Genomic DNA, 18,953 nt, shown 5'->3' on the forward strand with positions numbered 1-18,953 from the left:
CTTTTGATGTGATCTGTTTGCATTTCAAGGAGATGCATCAGTTTTATATTCTGTCGTGATAATCTCATTTAACTGACTCTCGTGTTCATTTTCTATCACTCTGGATTTTTTGGGACATCAGCAAAGCATTTTGATATAAAGCTGAACATGAGTCATTATTTTTGTATTGTGAAAAGCTGAGTACATTAAAAAAAAAAGTACATTAAATAAGTGTTTTCCCCTGTTTTCCTTTTTTCTAACATGATAAATTGGTGTTATAATAGAGAAATATGACATTGTAGGCTCAGTGGTGAAAAAAATTAATGTCATAATTTGAATGTTATGTAAAAATGTAAAGAAAAACATGAAATATATGTTGGTACATTTAGTATTTGAACCGTAACCCTGGAGACATACAAGTAAAACATACAGAATTGTATGTCTTGAATTAATGCACATAAATTTATATTCTGCAATGTAATATTACCTCCCAGAAATAGCAAAACAACACGTTTCTAGACTGGCAAGTAGATAGCTGCTAATGCTAACGTTGGTTACTTAGCAACAGCAACTACTTAGCTCATTATCTCCACCTGTGTTTGTTCAGCTCTCTGCCGACATCATGGTGAGGGACCAGCTGCTCGATTTCAAGTGTGTGGGTGAGTTTAAACAACATGTTTTGGACACAGTATCATAAAGTATTAGTTTAAGTTAGTAAGAGGTGATTATTTGATTATTTGTGGTGGCGTTTTTAAGTTTTTGTGGCGTGTAAATAAGACTGGAGTTTACTGTGCAGTTCCATTAGTGACCAGCAGGTGTCAGCCGCGCGCTGCTCCGCGGTTCCCGTCGCTCTTGTCGGCCGTCGTTGACTGTTGACAGCCCGCAGGAAGTCCGCAGGAAGTCCGCTACCGTGTTGTTCTTCGAGCAGCTTCGATTTTTCCTCTATTTTTAATTAAAAAACAAAAAACAAACAAACCCTGCAACCACCGTGAAGCGGCGGCACATGACGGGAACGATGGAGTATCACAACGGAAACGAGGTTTGTTTCCCATGATTTACCGGGGTCGGAATAGCCACTCCTTACATTGACGTTAACCTACATCCAAATAACGGAGACTTTGGGTTGTAAAATCATTACATGACATTGTATGTATGTGTGTATATATATATATTATATATATATATTCAGAATTAGCTAATGATCCGCTCATGATACTTACCTGAGTGTTGCTATTGACCTCAGTTTTAAACCTACAGGGCCTTAATGCTAACTGTCTACTGTCTGACTATTTAGCTTAATTATCATAATAATAATAATAATGTGAATATTATTGTATTGTATGTATGATATTGTTTCCTTCATGGGCATGTAGGAATACAATAGATATAATTGTCAGTTGTTTGATAGTTTGATAACCTGTACTGATTCATACTTCTTCTCATTTCCAGGGCTCATTTAACTCTGAAGAAGCTGATAACATTGTCAAAGAGGTAAAGTTGTTTCTTAAAATAATATTATTCCACTGTATCAGGTGTTATCACTGTGTTTCATATAAAATACAGTGTTACCCGTTTTCCAATAGAGCAGGTTAATTCACACCCAGATTACATTAATTAATTCATCAATTCTGAAATCTTTTCATGAATAAGTAAAAACCACAGGAACAGTACTGAGATCCACCCTGTCAGTGTTTTAGTCTGGATTTCTCTTTAATGTGTGATGTGACATGTTTGATGTCAGAATGTATTTTTTGCACATAGCTAGGAGCTGCACCATTCAACCAAAACACTGCTGCTATTTATGAATTTTGAGTTGATGAGGGAATAAGTTTCTGCGCTGCTGTGAGGCTCAGGAGGATTATTAAACGATCTGGTTCAAGATTAGTTAATAACTTTTGAAGTAATATGAAAAATGCCACATCAGAGCACGAACACATGATGAAATCCACCCAGAGCTTTTTGTGTGAAGTGTTGTTTCACTGCTGCAGCTGTGCCCAGGTTTCTGACTGCGATGTTTACTGAAGTGCAGAACAGTGTTTGCTCTTTACTTGAGTGTCCTCAGGGCGAAACAGCATCCAGTGACTTCCACATGACTGTGAACACTGTGATGTTAACTCATGGAGCCGTGTGTGTGTGTGTGTGTGTGTGTGTGTGTGTGTGTGTGTGTGTGTGTGTGTGTGTGTGTGTGTGTGTGTGTGTGTGTGTGTGTGTGTCTCAGTGCATCGAGAATATCTTGGGTAGTGACGACTACAGCCAGAGTCTGGTGAACAAATGGACCGCCAGCATTGTGGAGCGTTGCCTCACGCAGCTGGTCAAACAGGGGAAACCGTACAAGTACATCGGTATGAGTCTGTGACCACAGAGTTTAATGTGAAATGAACCTTTTCAACAAATGAAAATTCAACTTTCATCCTGTCCTCTGAGGGTTTGTGTGTGAGTGTGTGCACATGTGTTTGTCTGTGCAGTGACGTGCGCTGTGATGCAGAAAACAGGCGCAGGACTCCACACAGCTAACTCCTGCTACTGGGACACTGCCATGGACGGTAAGGAGAACGTCCGCTGAGCAGCTCGCTGTGATTTGATGAGTCAGATCGTTTCTGGAAAATAGCCACAGATGACCAAAGTCCCAGAGATGGTTACGTCAGCATGCACTGTAAATGACAGCAGGGAAAACACAGGTGGAGCTAATGTCATTAACGATAGTTCTCCACTATTTAAACACTCACCTGTTTCAGCTGCGTCCTCGCAGCCTGTGTCGTTTACTAGTTTTTAAAAGGATGAAGTAGAAGGAAATACAACCAAACATAGAAACGTGCTGCTTCTTTTAACAGATTCTTATTTAAATTGTGAAGCCATCCTTTAACAGCTTTCCTCTGGTGAACCAGAATAAGACTTTTATTGTGAAGCTGCGACAGGAAATGTAATAAAATACGGGCGTGTGGTCGCCGCATCAGTTTTAATTGTTGCAGTAAAGAGACGGTTTCATTACCTGAAGCTACTTTCCATTTATGATCGAATCTCTTTAATAAACATCTGTGGGATCCTGAGTCGTTCTCTCTGTTTTCTCTCTAACACTTGTTTTTGTTTTTGTCTCTGCAGGAAGCTGCACTGTGAGATGGGAAAACCGCACTATGTACTGTGTGGTCAGTGTGTTTGCTGTGGCTGTCGCATAGGACACACACACACACACACACACACACACACACACACACACACACACACACGACCACCACTACCGCCAGAAGAGGAATGCAGTGTGTCCCTATGAACAGCAGGGGGCCACCAAGTGCCACAGAGTTCACACCCATGCAGCTGTTTGAGCGCCTCAAAGCTTGACCTTTAACCTCTGAGGAACAGCTGCAGAGAAGAAAACAGCTGGATTTCCTTCAGCTTTTTCAGCCTTCAGATGCACGTAACATCATGATGTTAATGTATTTATCTTCTCATGTCACTGCAGTGCTTTAATAGCTTCACTTTAGTTCTCCATGTGTCACTGATGCCTGACAGAAGCAGCTGTGTGCATCGCATCCAGTGTTTTCCTTCTCAGTTCATTGTGTGGATCATGTTAGCCAGAGAAAAAGACTTTTGTACTCGGATGTTTGCTGCAGCAAAATAAACGGGAGATTTCTGAACAACACACTCCGTCATCTGAGAGTATTTAATGATTTCTCTTTTTATTTACCTGCGATTTTTTCCCTCAGTTTTAATGGTGTCGTGGTTTTTCTTCACTGCTCAGATGCACCTCTGTAAATCATTGAGAAGCGTTCATATATATATTAATGCGTTCATTAATATTAAACAGTTGGATCTTTATATCCGCTGAATGTCTGCAGACTGGACTGAAGAGCCTCGGTGCTCTGAGCTCCGTCTGTCACGTACAGTCAGATACTGACTCTGGTTCCTGCTGCAGTCGTGTCAACGCCATAACGTCTGTCTGAAGCTTCATGCCTCCACAGACCCACAGTGACTCTCCTCTCTGCAAACACTACTCCAGCTGTCAGAGGCCTGGGCCTGAGGAGTGAATGAGCTGCCAGCCGTCCTATACAAGGACTGAAGCGAGTCATTCGTTACCGTTTGTTTGGATCTCTCACTCTGTTTCTTTATAGATCTGTTGTTTTTCTCTTTTCGATCATTTTGTGTCTTTTTTATTGTCGCATTGTCTTTTTATGGTTTTCTGTCTCTTGGTCTGTGAATGTGGATTTCTAAAAGCCGAGAGCAAGAATAAGATGAATTGTTGTGCAGCGTCCTTCACATGCTGATCTGCCTGGACGAAGGTTTGCAGCTGCTTTTGTGCAGAAGAACATGTTTGTGTAAGAGATCAGGACCACAGTGTTTAAAACCTGAACTCTATTTCGTGTAAAAGAGGAATTTAAAAATAGCTTAAAGTTCCCTTTTTGTTTGCACATCACTAATTACAGCATGTTTTAGGTGGAAGAATTGCTTCAAGCTTTTTCTGAAAGTTCAGGTTTATTCTCCATAAAAGGAAATTCACTTGGTCACGGGAGGAAAAACGTACATGAAGGCAACATAAAATAAAAGTCTGACTGACGGAGAGTCAACAGAACACACACGTACTGACAGGTTTCATCATGATCATCAGCTGCTGTTGGATTTATTTTTAAAAAAAATAGAGACACTGAACACTTCATCCATCAATCCATCCATCATCCACACCCGCTCTCCTCCTCCTGTTTCCACTTTCATCTAAACTTACAAACAAGACATTCAGTCACTGTAGAAAACCATCTCGTGCTGAGACACTGACACTGACGGAGGATTCCTTCTGTATTTTGTAGCACACTCGCTTTGAGCAGCTTTGATCACCAGGTTCGGAAACTTGAACCATCTGGAATCAAATCTGCTTTTCAGAAACCGTGATGATGTCGACCCGGCAGGAGCACAGAGGAAGCTGAGGAAGGTTTTGAAAGCAGCAGCAGCAGCAGCAGCGGCGTTTCACTTACTGATGTAACACAAAAGGAGAACAAAGTAATGTGGAAAATACCACGGGGGTATTTCCTCCTTTTTTTGAGCAACACTGGCATCTTTGCAAAAGTTTTGTGGTGAGAAGCAACAAGCAGAGGAACAGTCCGGCTGAGCGCTGACCGAAGGCTCCAGCCTCCCGACTGAAGTCCGGTACATTCACACTCATGAAGCTGCTGCTGAAAACTGCAGCTCGGCCTCAGTCGCACTGCTGGAGGGAACTTTCCTCTCTCTCCTTGTTGCGCTCGTTTTCCAGCAGTCGTCGTTTTTCTTTAGAAGTTTTCTTTGTTGAAGATGAACTTGACGTCGGCCTCCGAGTGGGACCGACACTGCTTCTCCAGAGATTTCCCCAGCTGAGGCGGACCACACAGGAACACTCCCACTTTAGTTCTGAGGACACAAACAGTTTTATTTAAGCTGCTGCAGATATCACACACACCTGTTTTCAAACAAGGACAGGCTTGCAGACGCTGCTATTCTTATATTTAACTAATATATTAAGGTATGCTGAATTAGCTGTTAGCTAGCGTTGTATGTAGTGATAAGTATGACAGCAGTCGTAGCAGCGTGTTGTGATGACTGTCGTCCCTTTGGTTCGTCTTTTCTCACATTAAAAATCACTGTGTTATTTAAAGGTCAAAGGTTGCGGGTGGGATGACTGCACGCCGTCTGTGTGCGGTGCGATGATGCGATGGAAGGCCTCACCCCGGGTGCTTTGTCGCGATGTTGGTGAACTCGTTGTCCCAGTTGGGTTTCCCGTAAAGCGTCTTCTGTTTGAGCCCCGTGATCGGGTCGTTCTCCGCCTCGTGGTGAACACGGAAGTGAGCCGCCTGACGAAAAGGAGAAAACAGTTCATCATCACTGAGTTCGTCCAGTGCGACTCCGAGGCCGCGGAGGTCGGAGAATCAGTGGCTGTTGGACGTCAGCTTTTCTTAGATACAAAAACTTCCTTGGTTTTAAGTTAAAGATTAAGATGTTTGAGTGTGAGCGAGTCTTGGAAAGGGTTTCTAAAGCGACCGTGTGTCGGTGTGATGACACAGGTCTGATGCCTCCGTCGTACCTCGTTCTCCTTCCAGCGGGTGAGGTAGATGTTGTAGCTGAGGAAGTCGGTCATGCCCTTCTCCGTCATCTGACCCTCCAGCGACTGCAGCAGGTCGGCGAACCACTCGAAGGCCTGCGTCTCCGGGCACAGCCAGTAGAAGTAGATCTGCAACGACAGCAGTCACTTAATTTACCGCCACACGTGAGAATCATCGGGGGATTCTGCCGCCGCACCGAGTTTCATCCTCACCTTCTTGGTGAAGACGTCCTGGTTGTTCTGGATGCGTTTGTACCACACAGACTTGAGGATGGAGGCGAAGGGAGTCACTCCGATTCCCGCGCCCACCAGCATGACCACCTCGTAACGAAACACGTCTTCACTGGCGGTTCCAAACGGGCCGTCTATGGCGACCCTGAGAAACGGAGAGAGAAGCTGGTCATGATGGAGGACAGGTGTTTAAGACATCACTGGCATCTACAACACAAACTTATTATTATTATTATTATACGTTTTTCAATGTTAAATCTCAATCTGAAAAGCAACTGCAGCTCTCAGATCTAATCTCTCCCGCTCTCATACAGACGTAAAGCTCCTGCGTGTGATGCAAGGAAAGAGTGAGAGCGGGAAAGAATAATGCAGAACTGGATTTCAAGTCTCACTTCAACTTATTTTCATTCCTCAAGTTTCATTTCATCAAACAGCAACTTGAGAAATTCTGAAATTTCTACATGTAGAGCATCTCAACCCCGAGGCGGCAGCTCCTCACTGTCTGACCCCCCCCATGTCGTACTTGGGCAGTTTCCAGGCCTCCTGGGTCTCGTTCTTGTCCCCCCCGCAGGCCTCGTACAGCTCCTGAGTCCAGTCCCCGACGATACGGATGTGGGCGCTGAAGTAGTCCTCCTCGGGGGCGGAGGTCAGGGTGAAGGGGTGCCACTCCAGCCGGGAGACGGACGGACACTGGATGAAGACGTACTGACCCACCTCCATACTGAAGCCTTTCCTCTTCATCTGCAGCTCCAGGGTCTTGGAGGGGTGCATCACCACCTGTAGACCAGGTGTGAGGTTACAGGAAGCTTTTGGTTTTAATTCATTCCTGAAATGTCCAAAGTTAATGTCCCTACAAATATTCAGTTTACACTTAAAGCATCAGACACTTCTTTGTTTCATAAGTGATGAATCAAATATCAGTTGCTCAACGTTTCTAATAATTACAATTCACTTAATTACTAGAATCTGCATTTTCATTTGGATCCGTGTGAGAAAAGATGGTGATTTGTGTAGGATCCTTAAATCCTACAGGGAAGCGTCGCTCTGCACAGCACATGCTGTCAGATCGCTCGCTCGGTTTCTTTTAATGTTTTTAAGAGTTGTGGCAGAAACATATGATGAAATATCAAATATAAATACGATGAAACTTTATTTGCGGGTCTGGAGGTTTGTCTTGAGGAGTCTGTGTTGCTAAGAGTCAAACCAACATGGAGGACGGATGATAATGGATAATAATAGAGATCAGGGTCTCTCTCTCTTCAGATGGTGGATGAAACGTTTGCAGTGGAAGCAGCTTGTTACATTTCACACATTCAGACTTAAGTGTGAATCCAAGTGTTCGTGTCTTTACTTTCCCCTGTAATCAAACACATACACACCTTGGTGATGACCACTTTCTGGTGGGATCTGTAAATGCGAACGAGCCTCTCGCACACATAGAGGATCATGGGAGCCAGCACCCACTTCCACGTCTAGAGAGGACAACGATGGGAAATGCACAATGATTAGTCGGACTGGTAACTACGGCTGCGGATGTGAAGCTTTTCACACCGCTGGAATAAAAGCAAAGCAAAGACTGACGGAGGGTTGGAAGAGAAGTTTAAAGCAGCAGTTTGGCAGCAGTTGGAAGCGGCGTCTCACCCCTGGAGGGTTTCCAGCGAACACTGGTACGCTGCAGTTGGACCCGGGTTTTCCCCAGTCTTCGAACTGGTCAGCGCAACGCTCCGGCCGGCTGATGTTCAGGCTTTCATTCGTCTGTCCTCGCACGATACGTCTGCAGTCAGAGACACAGAGGAGGGATGAATGAGTCATCATACAGGAAACCTTTCTTTTATTTTAACGTATGTCACATATAGATTGAACTGTGTTTCTGTGCCTGAAGTCTGGCGCTGTCTCACCCGTAGCCGTGGAACACCAGGCCGATGAAGAAGATGATGAAGAGGTGGTGTGTGTACCAGAACACCTCGAAGTACGACCTGCGGATCACCTCCATGGACGAAGTGATGATGAGGATGAGGGCGAGCGTGATGGCCACGCCCGTCAGCCCGGCGATGGTGGTGAACATGACGATGGTGGGGTTCTGCATCAGAGTTCACACGTTAAAGCTTCTTCTCCTCAATTACAATCACGCAGCTCGTTAGTCACCGTGTGGGTTGCGGTCACGGGGTCGTGACCTTTTAACCGTTCCACTTATATCACAACAGCCCTGCAGGTGGCGTTTATTGGCTAACTTCCCTCCTGGGTCTGATGTCTGTTTTGTCATAGTTCCTCAGACTGACCGTGGGCACGTACTGCTCCGGTTGTATCGTCATGTATAAATACTGCTTTATTTTTAAATACACCAAGACGGTTGAAGTATAATTACTGCAAGAAACATGCAGAAGAAGAGTCGGGTAGAGTGTAAGAGCTGGGTGACGTTTTCTCTTTAACTGCAGAGTGTTGAACATGACTCTGCACTTTAAGGACAGACGGAGTAGCTTGTGCTGTGGGAGGAGGGGAGGAGGTGAGGAGGAGAGGAGGGGAGGAGGGGAGGAGGAGAGGAGGTGAGGAGTTGAGGAGGTGAGGAGGGGAGGAGGTGAGGAGTTGAGGAGGTGAGGAGGTGAGGAGGTGAGGAGGGGAGGAGGGGGGAGGAGGTGAGGAGGTGAGGAGGGGAGGAGGTGAGGAGTTGAGGAGGTGAGGAGGTGAGGAGGTGAGGAGGGGAGGAGGGGAGGAGGTGAGGAGGGGAGGAGGTGAGGAAGTGAGGAGGTGAGGAGGGGAGGAAGTGAGGAGGGGAGGAGGTGAGGAGTTGAGGAGGTGAGGAGGGGAGGAGGTGAGGAGTTGAGGAGGTGAGGAGGTGAGGAGGTGAGGAGGGGAGGGGGAGGAGGTGAGGAGGGGAGGAGGGGAGGAGGGGAGGAGGGGAGGAGGTGAGGAGGTGAGGAGGGGAGGAGGAGAGGAGGGGAGGAGGGGAGGAGGTGAGGAGGAGAGGAGGGGGGGAGGGAGGAGGTGAGGAGGGGAGGAGGTGAGGAGGTGAGGAGTGAGGAGGGGAGGAGGGGAGGAGGGGAGGAGGTGAGGAGTTGAGGAGGTGAGGGGGAGGAGGGGAGGGAGGAGGTGAGGGGAGGAGGTGGGGAGGAGGGGGGGAGGGGAGGGGAGGAGGGAGGGGAGGGGAGGAGTTGAGGAGGGGAGGAGGTGAGGAGGGGAGGAGGTGAGGAGGGGAGGAGGTGAGGAGGGGGGGAGGTGAGGGGAGGAGGTGAGGAGGGGAGGAGGTGAGGAGGGGAGGAGGGGGAGGAGGTGAGGAGGGGGAGGAGGAGAGGAGGGGAGGAGGTGAGGAGGGGAGGAGGGGAGGAAGTGAGGAGGTGAGGAGGGGAGGAGGGGAGGAAGTGAGGAGGTGAGAGGGGAGGAGGGGAGGAGGGGAGGAAGTGAGGAGGTGAGGAGGGGAGGAGGGGAGGAAGTGAGGAGGGGAGGAGGTGAGGAGTTGAGGAGGTGAGGAGTTGAGGAGGTGAGGAGGGGAGGAGGTGAGGAGGGGAGGAGGGGAGGAAGTGAGGAGGTGAGGAGGGGAGGAGGGGAGGAGTGAGGAGGGGAGGAGGTGAGGAGGTGAGGAGTTGAGGAGGTGAGGAGGGGAGGAGGTGAGGAGGTGAGGAGGAGAGGAGGTGAGGAGGGGAGGAGGGGAGGAGGTGAGGAGGTGAGGAGGGGAGGAGGGGAGGAGGTGAGGAGGGGAGGGGGTGAGGAGGGAGAGGAGGGGGGAGGAGGTGAGGAGGTGAGGAGGTGAGGAGGGGAGGAGGAGGGGAGAGGAGGGGAGGAGGTGAGGAGGTGAGGAGGTGAGGAGAGGTGAGGAGGGGAGGAGGTGAGGAGGGGAGGAGGGGGGGAGGGGAGGAGGGGAGGAGGTGAGGAGGAGGAGAGGAGGGGGGGAGGGGAGGAGGGGAGGAGAGGAGGGGAGGAGGAGGGGGGGAGGGGGTGAGGAGGGGAGGAGGGGAGGAGGGGGGGAGGAGGGGGAGGAGGGGAGGGGGTGAGGAGGGGAGGAGGGGAGGAAGTGAGGAGGGGAGGAGGTGAGGAGGAGAGGAGGGGGGGAGGGAGGAGGTGAGGAGGGGAGGAGGTGAGGAGGTGAGGAGTGAGGAGGGGAGGAGGGGAGGAGGGGAGGAGGTGAGGAGTTGAGGAGGTGAGGGGGAGGAGGGGAGGGAGGAGGTGAGGGGAGGAGGTGGGGAGGAGGGGGGGAGGGGAGGGGAGGAGGGAGGGGAGGAGGGGAGGTGGGGAGGAGGGGAGGAGGTGAGGAGGGGAGGAGGTGAGGAGGGGAGGAGGTGAGGAGGGGGGGAGGTGAGGAGGAGGAGGTGAGGAGGGGAGGAGGTGAGGAGGGGAGGAGGGGGAGGAGGTGAGGAGGGGGAGGAGGAGAGGAGGGGAGGAGGTGAGGAGGGGAGGAGGGGGAGGAAGTGAGGAGGTGAGGAGGGGAGGAGGGGGAGGAAGTGAGGAGGTGAGAGGGGAGGAGGGGAGGAGGGGGAGGAAGTGAGGAGGTGAGGAGGGGAGGAGGGGGAGGAAGTGAGGAGGGGAGGAGGTGAGGAGTTGAGGAGGTGAGGAGTTGAGGAGGTGAGGAGGGGAGGAGGTGAGGAGGGGAGGAGGGGGAGGAAGTGAGGAGGTGAGGAGGGGAGGAGGGGAGGAGTGAGGAGGGGAGGAGGTGAGGAGGTGAGGAGTTGAGGAGGTGAGGAGGGGAGGAGGTGAGGAGGTGAGGAGGAGAGGAGGTGAGGAGGGGAGGAGGGGAGGAGGTGAGGAGGTGAGGAGGGGAGGAGGGGAGGAGGTGAGGAGGGGAGGGGGTGAGGAGGGAGGGGGGGGGAGGAGGTGAGGAGGTGAGGAGGTGAGGAGGGGAGGAGGAGGGGAGAGGAGGGGAGGAGGTGAGGAGGTGAGGAGGTGAGGAGGAGGGGAGGAGGGGAGGAGGTGAGGAGGGGAGGAGGGGGGGAGGGGAGGAGGGGAGGAGGTGAGGAGGAGGAGAGGAGGGGGGGAGGGGAGGAGGGGAGGAGAGGAGGGGAGGAGGAGGGGGGGAGGGGGTGAGGAGGGGAGGAGGGGAGGAGGGGGGGAGGAGGGGGAGGAGGGGAGGGGGTGAGGAGGGGAGGAGGGGAGGAAGTGAGGAGGGGAGGGGAGGAGGAGAGGAGGGGAGGAGGAGAGGAGGTGAGGAGGAGGGGAGGGGGGGAGGGGAGGAGGGGGGGAGGTGAGGAGGGGAGGAGGAGAGGAGGAGAGGAGGTGAGGAGGGGAGGAGGAGAGGAGGAGAGGAGGTGAGGAGGGGAGGAGGGGAGGAGGAGAGGAGGAGAGGAGGGGGGGAGGGGAGGAGGAGAGGAGGTGAGGAGGGGGGGAGGGGAGGAGGGGAGGAGGGGAGGAGGTGAGGAGGTGAGGGGGAGGAGGTGAGGAGGGGAGGAGGGGAGGAGGGGAGGAGGAGAGGAGGTGAGGAGGGGGGGAGGGGAGGAGGTGAGGAGGGGAGGAGGTGAGGAGGGGAGGAGGGGAGAGGGGAGGAGGGGAGGAGGGGAGGAGGTGAGGAGGGGAGGAGGTGAGGAGGGGAGGAGGGGGGGAGGGGAGGAGGGGGGGAGGGGAGGAGGGGAGGAGGTGTCAGCAGGTGTGTCAGGTAAAGAACGACTTGGTAAAAACAGCCTCAGTGAAAAAGGCTCAAACACTTGAAGCTGTTTCTGGCCTCAGACTCAGAATTGACAGAGTTTGTGTTGGAAACTGCAGTTTTCTGTTTGATGATTTGTTCTCTGGCTTTTGAAGAAATACTGTAAGTGACCAAAGAGGAAGTTTCTCAAATGACAAAATATTTGCAAAACAAATTCTCTAAAGAGGAAGTTTGTCAAATGAAGTAATCCTTTTTCTTTTTTTTTAGACACCAAATTTAGCAATTTAGTCATTTGCAACTTCACAGAGTTTAGCAACACGACAGGCATCAACCTAAAATATATTACTGGAAAAAACAGGAAAGCAAATCATATAAATATAATATGAAGATGAAGTGAACCGCGACTCACCGTCTCGTTGGTCCTGATGGGGTTCAGGAAGGGAAGGTTGTCCCCGGTGCCGATTTCAGAGAGGACAAAGGTCAGGAGGCTGCTGTTCCGATTCAGCTGGGCGTCCATGAAGTACTCGAAGTTAAACAAGTGCGCGACGATGTGCACGGCTACAGGGAGGCAGGACACGCACATTAGGACAACTTGTAAAGAGTCTGGGAGCCATGAAGCGACCAAGTGATGTGAAGAGGTTTATGATTATTAACTTTATCTAGACAGGAAAAATAAGTCTGATAACGATCATCGGTGGAGCAGCTTTTCTAAACCTAAATGACTTCCGTCTCATAATAATTAACTTTGTGTTGTGTAGAAAAGCTGAAAGGATCGACCTCTGACCTGTGTGGAAGGCGATCATGTACGCCACCAGCTTGTGGAAGGTGATGTTGCTGTCCAGCTGGCGTGCGGCCGTGCGGCTGCAGCACTGAGCGCAAACACAGACAGAGCAAACGTTCAGACAAGCAGAGACACTTCACATTCACTCCTCTGATAATGACCAATGAATAAAAACCTGGGGATTAAAACAACTTTTCTGTGATCTGGTGTTTTGGAGGAGACCCTGGTTGTCATGGTTACCTGGATGGTGCCGCGGAGGAAGGAGAGGAGGTTTCTGCAGACGGGCAGCAGGATGAGCATGCAGTTGAAGTTGAGGGCGGCGGCAGGAGCTCTGGCCCAGGACAGCGCATGCTGAGGGGATGGAGAGGGCGGGGGATTACTCCGTGATGTAATCAGATTACTCGTTAGCAAGCGTTCAGTCAGATCACAGAAAGAATCTCTCTGAGTCAAACTTCAGAGGGAAAGTGTAATTAACTGTCGGACATGATAACGATGCGACCACATGACTTGATGTTATTGAAGCTTATGATGAAAATGAACAATGAATAATTTAAATTAATTCTTTCTTTTTCACATTCAATTTATGTGAATCTTTAAAAATGCAGCTTTCATTGTTATCTTCCTGTTCACAGTAATATCTATATATATATATATATATATATATATATATATCTATATATATATTACATTTGAACATTTGTAAAGTCAATTTCATGTTGTGATTTATTAATTGGAATTTAAATTTTAATCTTGGCAGGAATTATTCAGATTTCAAATGAAATGAAATCAGTCATGTGACCCACACTGTGGAAATGATCCCTCCATTCCTGACTCTGTCTTTATCAGGACATGATTCACATAATGTAACACTGCAGCTGAACTGAATAATTAACTGATGCTCATTATCTTCAGCCTGAAACTCTAATCCCTGTGTTTCACTTCTGCTGACTTGAGGCCAGCTGTGCAGCCAGAGGTGTTGGCTCTGTGAACCCAGGTGTGACCCAGAGGAAACCTGACGTCAGGCCTCCTTCCCTTCGCCGCGTGGTGGTTTTATTGTAGACACAAGGCCGTGTAGATAAGGGGAGATACGTGAAGGCGTGGACGTGTGTTTATCCAGGTAATTGTATCGTGTGCAGGATTTTAAACTGTGTCAAGTTGTTACGGGAAGCAGGTGAATAATTCACCTGTTTGTTTCTGTGATGTCCGACATGCACTGACCTCATGGCGCTGGTCAAACCCACAGCGCTTCGTTTTAACTCTAATGACAATCTAAAAATCACCAACACGTCACATTTCTATTCTAATAAACATCTTATAGTTTCACTTCCAGCAGCAGATGCAGAGAATATAATCAGCTGGAGAGAAACACACAGCTGCTGTTAAATCAAAACAAATCAAACCTTGTAGTTTCAAACTGGAACAAAACAGGAGATCAGTAACGTAACCGTAACCACAGCAACCGAAGAACCAGTCATTCTCGTACTGGTGCTGATGAGACGTAAATATCAGAGGAGATTAAATGACAGTCACTGATTCACAGCTGAGGCTGGAACCAAGGAGCGACTGGTAAAAAGCATCTTGATTAATAATAATTATGTAATTAAAGCTGTTGCAGATGAATGTTGTGTTGATCAGTTGATTGATTGATCTGTATTGTGCTGCAGTGTGAGTGTGTGTGGGCGTGCTGCAGTGTGTGTAGCAGCTGCTGCATCATGAGGAACTGAAAAAGACCGGGTCCTGTTTTTCATCAGGTGACTCATTTCATATTTTCCTAAAACATTTCATTCGTTTTTAAAATTCTTTCTACTTGTATTTTCTGTGTTGAAGCTGAGAACAAACGGCTTCATGAGTCGGTGGATAAACACTGTGAAGGTAAAGAGCGGCAGCAGCAGCAGCTGGACCGATGCTGCAGCCGGACTCACCCCGAGCAGGACTCTGGTGTAAAACCACTTCGGTGTCAGGAAGTTAAAGTAGAACTGGACGAACAGGTACGCGTTGAGCCCCAGCCAGACCAGCTGTAACACACATGCACACCGGTCAGGGTCACTAACACACACATTCACTCAGGGAGGAAACGAGTGAAACTGAACAAACCCCCAGAACACAGCACAGACACACTGAAGTGTGTTTTATGATTCACAGTTAGTGGCTGCAGGAGGAGAGAAAACTCCTTTTTTAGCTCATAACTCTTTAAATGAAAACATCATCTACTAACTGCATCTTCCAGAACGTTCCTAACGTTAAGAGAGAAAGAATTTGCAGCATTTAAAAGAAAAATACTCACAATAACGAAGATGGAGAGTCCCTCGTTAGCAACAAAGTTCCCCATGGTGAGACGAGCCTCTGAGACGCTGTGTGTGTGTGTGAGTGTGTGTGAGTGTGTGTGAGTGTGAATGTTATAATGTAGAAGGAAGCAGGAAACAGTGAAGGAGGACAGTAAAGAGCGCGGTGAACTGATTACTCATTTTATAACCTTTGTCAGGAGCAAATAAGGAAGTGTGTGGTCCCGCCAGCCGCTGGGTTTCCTCCTCACTTCTTCCCCCCATCAGAGAAATGTACACATGATCAGACTCCTGGTGTTTACCTGTGAAGACTTTCATCAGTTCATACAAACACAGAGACGTTCACAGGCCGAAGACAGAACAATAAGGAGCTTTGAAACATTATTCAGTGAGTGAGGTAAAGATACAGAAGATGTAGAGCTGCACACGTTGTTCTGTTCTAGATCCACACAGGTGTTTTCAGACCGGCAGCAGCTGAACACAAGAACAAACGTCTTCAAACGTCTCGTTCTCTCCCACCATCAGGAGCGGGAAACTGACAAGATGTGTTGATTTAAACTGATTTAAATGATCCACGTTGAACTGGTCTCCAGCTCAGCGTTCACCTCGGTTCACCTCTGACCCCTCCGTTCACCTCTGACCCCTCGGTGCTCGGCCAATAGAAACCTCAGATGCTCCGAAACAGAGAAAGACAGAGAAAGGTGTAAAGCGACTTTTATTTTGAAAAGCCGAGTGTCACAGTGTTTAACGACCTTGTACCGTGGACTGTGGCTCTAATCACCTCATGCATACTAGTTAACCAGGCTAACGATGCTAATTAAGCAAATAATATAAAGAAACTAATGACTAACAAAAGAGAATATTATCAAAAAATACAATAAATGAATTAAAGTAAAACTCGAAACTGATGAATAATTAATAATAAAAACATGATGGTAACTACCGTATGATAGAAACACAACTTTACACTTCCTGTAACTTCAAAATAAAACACATATAATCCCTGTCAGATATCTTTCTGACTCTAAAATGAATTAAATATTCACGACAAGCAAAGTAGGAAATTATTAAAACACAAAAATACGTTTTTCAAGGCAAAAACTTTATTCATAACCAGAGATTTTAAAGCTGAATCTGGAAACCTGCATCAGAGGTGGAGTGTGTGAGGAATAAAACACTTAGACGTGATGAGAAATATTAACCTCTGTTTCCCAGCAACAGTGAAGTGGAAGGACGGACAGCTGACCGTTGAGGAGGAACTTGGTATTCGATGGTGACACTGTGAATTTTTAGTCAGAGGAAGTGGAAGATTTCTAAACCTGAAGTAAAACAGAAGATTAATTACCACACGCTTCCTGTTTCAAACTAAAGCGCAGAAACTGAAACACCTGAAACCAAAACCTGAATGTGGTTCTTACCAGAGGAAAAGCAGCAGAATGAAAATGTTTTAAAATTTGAAAATATTTTTATTTATTGAGATAAATGATCCGTTTCTGATCTCATGGTGTCAGCAGCCGTCGTTGTTGTTGTTGTTGTTGTTGTTGTTGTTGTTGTTGTTGTTGTTGTTGTTGCTGCTGCAGAGACCTTTGACTCAGGTCCTGGTTCTGTGACGAGGTCCAGAGTCCTTCAGCGGGCTTCTGTGTGTTTGGTTTTGAGGCCTGATGGTCCTGAAAGGATTCCTGTGGCTCCCCGAGAGTCCCCGTTGTGAAGAGGTCCCGTGGGACCTGGATATGGTCAGGAGCCCTGGGAGGGTGAAAGTACAGAATTGAATTAGATCATAATTAGATCATTTCATTTACTTGTTGGCAGCTTCACTCCTCAATAAAAATCATCCCACATTAAATCTGCTCATTTGAACGTAGCTCAGGGGAAAGTTGTGACAAAAGGCCTTCAGCTTCAGGAGTCAACGTCACATTACTGTAGAGGCTCGTCCTACTTGCTCTGGTAATACTTCTGTTTTGTAAATCTTCTGACAAAATGTAAAAAATATTATCAGGTTCTTAAGTTTGATCTCGGTGGAAAAGGCCGACGCTGTCTGTCCGGAGCTTTCAGCACAATTACAGGAATTAAAGTCCAACTTTCACTCAGGATTACAGTCTATCAGATCGCTGCTGATGGAGCCGAGGGATTTGATGTTGTAGATTATGTCACTGCTGAGGTTAAATCCTAAAAAGGTTTCCCTCTGACACAGGAAATGCCGCCGAGCAAGGCGCTGCTTCCTGTATCTGCTGGTGTCCGTCTGGTGCCGAGCGATCTCCAGGATCTGGGTCTGGATGTTTGATTGTTTGATTGTTTTGTTATCAGTCATGACGAATCACCGTCGCCACAGCTGAAGAGGATTTAAACTGCACACACATCAGACAGGGTCAGTGCGTTACTGCCACCTAGCAGCAGACAGCACACACTGATGACTGAGCCAGCTTCATTAGAAAAGATGGAGTCAGTGTGTGTGTGTGTGTGTGTGTGTGTGTGTGTGTTGTACAGTATTGGACTCATTCTGTCAAATCTCATGTTTGTCACTCTGCCATTAAACTTCAACGTTGTTCAGTCTGAATAATGTATTTTCCCCAGTCGCTTCCACAACCATCTGTCTGCTCGTTCAACACACACACACACACACACACACACACACACACACACACACACACACACACACACACAGTATAGTTGTACTGTAGAAGAAACCTAAATGAAAACATGCACTCGTTGTCACTGACATGTAGAAACCTGCAGCCAGGTGTAAGTGACACCTGACGTGTTGCGTCAGCTTTATAAACCTCTGTGCAGCTGCAGCGGAGGCCTGTGTATTATTATTATTATTATTATTATTATTATTAACATTATGATTCATATACCTGATTAATCATTTCATTCATATTGAGATGAATGAGTCGTTTTCCAAGTGGCGCCTGGTGAAGTGTGACTCATGTTCACCTGTAAGTGGCCTCTCCTCCCAGCTGATAGATGTGCACAGTGTTCAGGGGTCTCAGTGAAACGTAATGAGCAGTGAGGTGCTCTTTGTGAGGGACTGTGTCAGAAGTCGACCCAGGATGCAGCTCTCTGGAGGTGAAGGTTAGAGCAACACTCGCATGCTGTGTAATTTAGACAAAAGGCCTTCAAGTGATTTTCCCTCCTAATCTGAGGGAAGGGGATTAGATTAAATCTGTTGCATAGCGACTGTGACATCACCACCGACCCATTTCACAATGCATAATCACAAAGTGCTGTGCCAGACCGCCGTTTCTGCTCCACATGTCTGAGCCAGCGAGGACGCGGCATCTGAAACCTCTGCGCTGCGCCGCTTCCCCGGACCGGCGGCCATGTTGAAGTCTTCTGCGTGACCACGAGGAGTCGGTGTCTGTGTTTCTGCTCTGTTCACCAGCATCACCAGTTTATCAGTAAAAGATTAATAAACACTTACTTAGATGTTTATTATGTGTCTGTAAACTTCAGTGTTAGCACGTATCTCACGTTCAAACGTCTTTAATTAAAAAAGATTTAAAGACAAAACAAAACTTCAAACATGTTTCCGAGACATGGAGGCGTGAGTCTGGTTCTTTATCACTCGTCAGAGCTTCAGTTGCAGTTTTTCAAGGTTTGGAAAAAGACGTTTCCAGCGTGTGAAATAAAAGAGTTTTACTCAGTTACTGAATAATGTCGAGGAGCTTTTACTTCACATGAGTTTCTCTGTTTTACGTTTTTCTACCACCACTCACAGATGAGTATTGTTCTTGTTAATGCTCATGTATCTGGCAGCTGTAACTTCTTCTCTGATTAAGATTTTATCAAACACGTTATTTAAGTTTAACTTTCTAAACGTTTGGATTCTTTGGTTTTACTTCTGTCGACCCAACGTCGTCAAATCATCCAAAGTTTATTCATAAAAATAGAAAAGATTTGAGAAAAAACAGTTTGGAGTGTCAGGACTTTGTTTTCCTCTCCTCATCCCTTCATCGTCTCCGCCCTCGGACTGACCATGTGACCCAGTGGAGGCGCCTGACCTCTCGGCCGGGAGCCACCGGATTCACCTGTAAGAACTGTCACATGAAGTCGTTC

At 47.7% G+C, this 18,953-nt stretch overlaps 2 protein-coding genes and 1 long non-coding RNA gene across 3 annotated transcripts; 1 reads left to right on the top strand and 2 right to left on the bottom strand.

Annotated features, from left to right (window-relative positions):
* Positions 1 to 839: 839 nt before the first annotated feature.
* On the top strand, positions 840 to 3,616 carry LOC130165469 (dynein light chain Tctex-type 3-like). Its single transcript, XM_056370786.1, has 5 exons — positions 840 to 1,018; positions 1,429 to 1,470; positions 2,198 to 2,321; positions 2,445 to 2,522; positions 3,079 to 3,616. The coding sequence occupies exons 1-5, from the start codon at positions 983 to 985 to the stop codon at positions 3,150 to 3,152; spliced, it is 354 nt and encodes a 117-aa protein (XP_056226761.1). The 5' UTR covers positions 840 to 982; the 3' UTR covers positions 3,153 to 3,616.
* A 945-nt stretch (positions 3,617 to 4,561) lies between these two features.
* LOC130165431 (cytochrome b-245 heavy chain) lies at positions 4,562 to 15,134 on the bottom strand. Its single transcript, XM_056370717.1, has 13 exons — positions 14,900 to 15,134; positions 14,538 to 14,630; positions 12,856 to 12,966; positions 12,619 to 12,703; positions 12,244 to 12,392; positions 8,167 to 8,348; positions 7,910 to 8,042; positions 7,648 to 7,740; positions 6,792 to 7,045; positions 6,251 to 6,413; positions 6,020 to 6,166; positions 5,665 to 5,789; positions 4,562 to 5,349 (listed from the first exon to the last, which is right to left on the bottom strand). The coding sequence occupies exons 1-13, from the start codon at positions 14,942 to 14,944 to the stop codon at positions 5,232 to 5,234; spliced, it is 1,698 nt and encodes a 565-aa protein (XP_056226692.1). The 5' UTR covers positions 14,945 to 15,134; the 3' UTR covers positions 4,562 to 5,231.
* A 521-nt stretch (positions 15,135 to 15,655) lies between these two features.
* On the bottom strand, positions 15,656 to 17,194 carry LOC130165484 (uncharacterized). The gene is made up of 3 exons (XR_008826811.1): positions 16,735 to 17,194; positions 16,316 to 16,640; positions 15,656 to 16,216 (listed from the first exon to the last, which is right to left on the bottom strand). It is a non-coding gene; the product is annotated as an uncharacterized LOC130165484 (long non-coding RNA).
* Between the last annotated feature and the right edge of the window lie 1,759 nt (positions 17,195 to 18,953).

This window comes from Seriola aureovittata, chromosome 24 (assembly GCF_021018895.1).
Source record: "Seriola aureovittata isolate HTS-2021-v1 ecotype China chromosome 24, ASM2101889v1, whole genome shotgun sequence".
In the NCBI taxonomy this organism is placed as follows: domain Eukaryota; kingdom Metazoa; phylum Chordata; class Actinopteri; order Carangiformes; family Carangidae; genus Seriola; species Seriola aureovittata.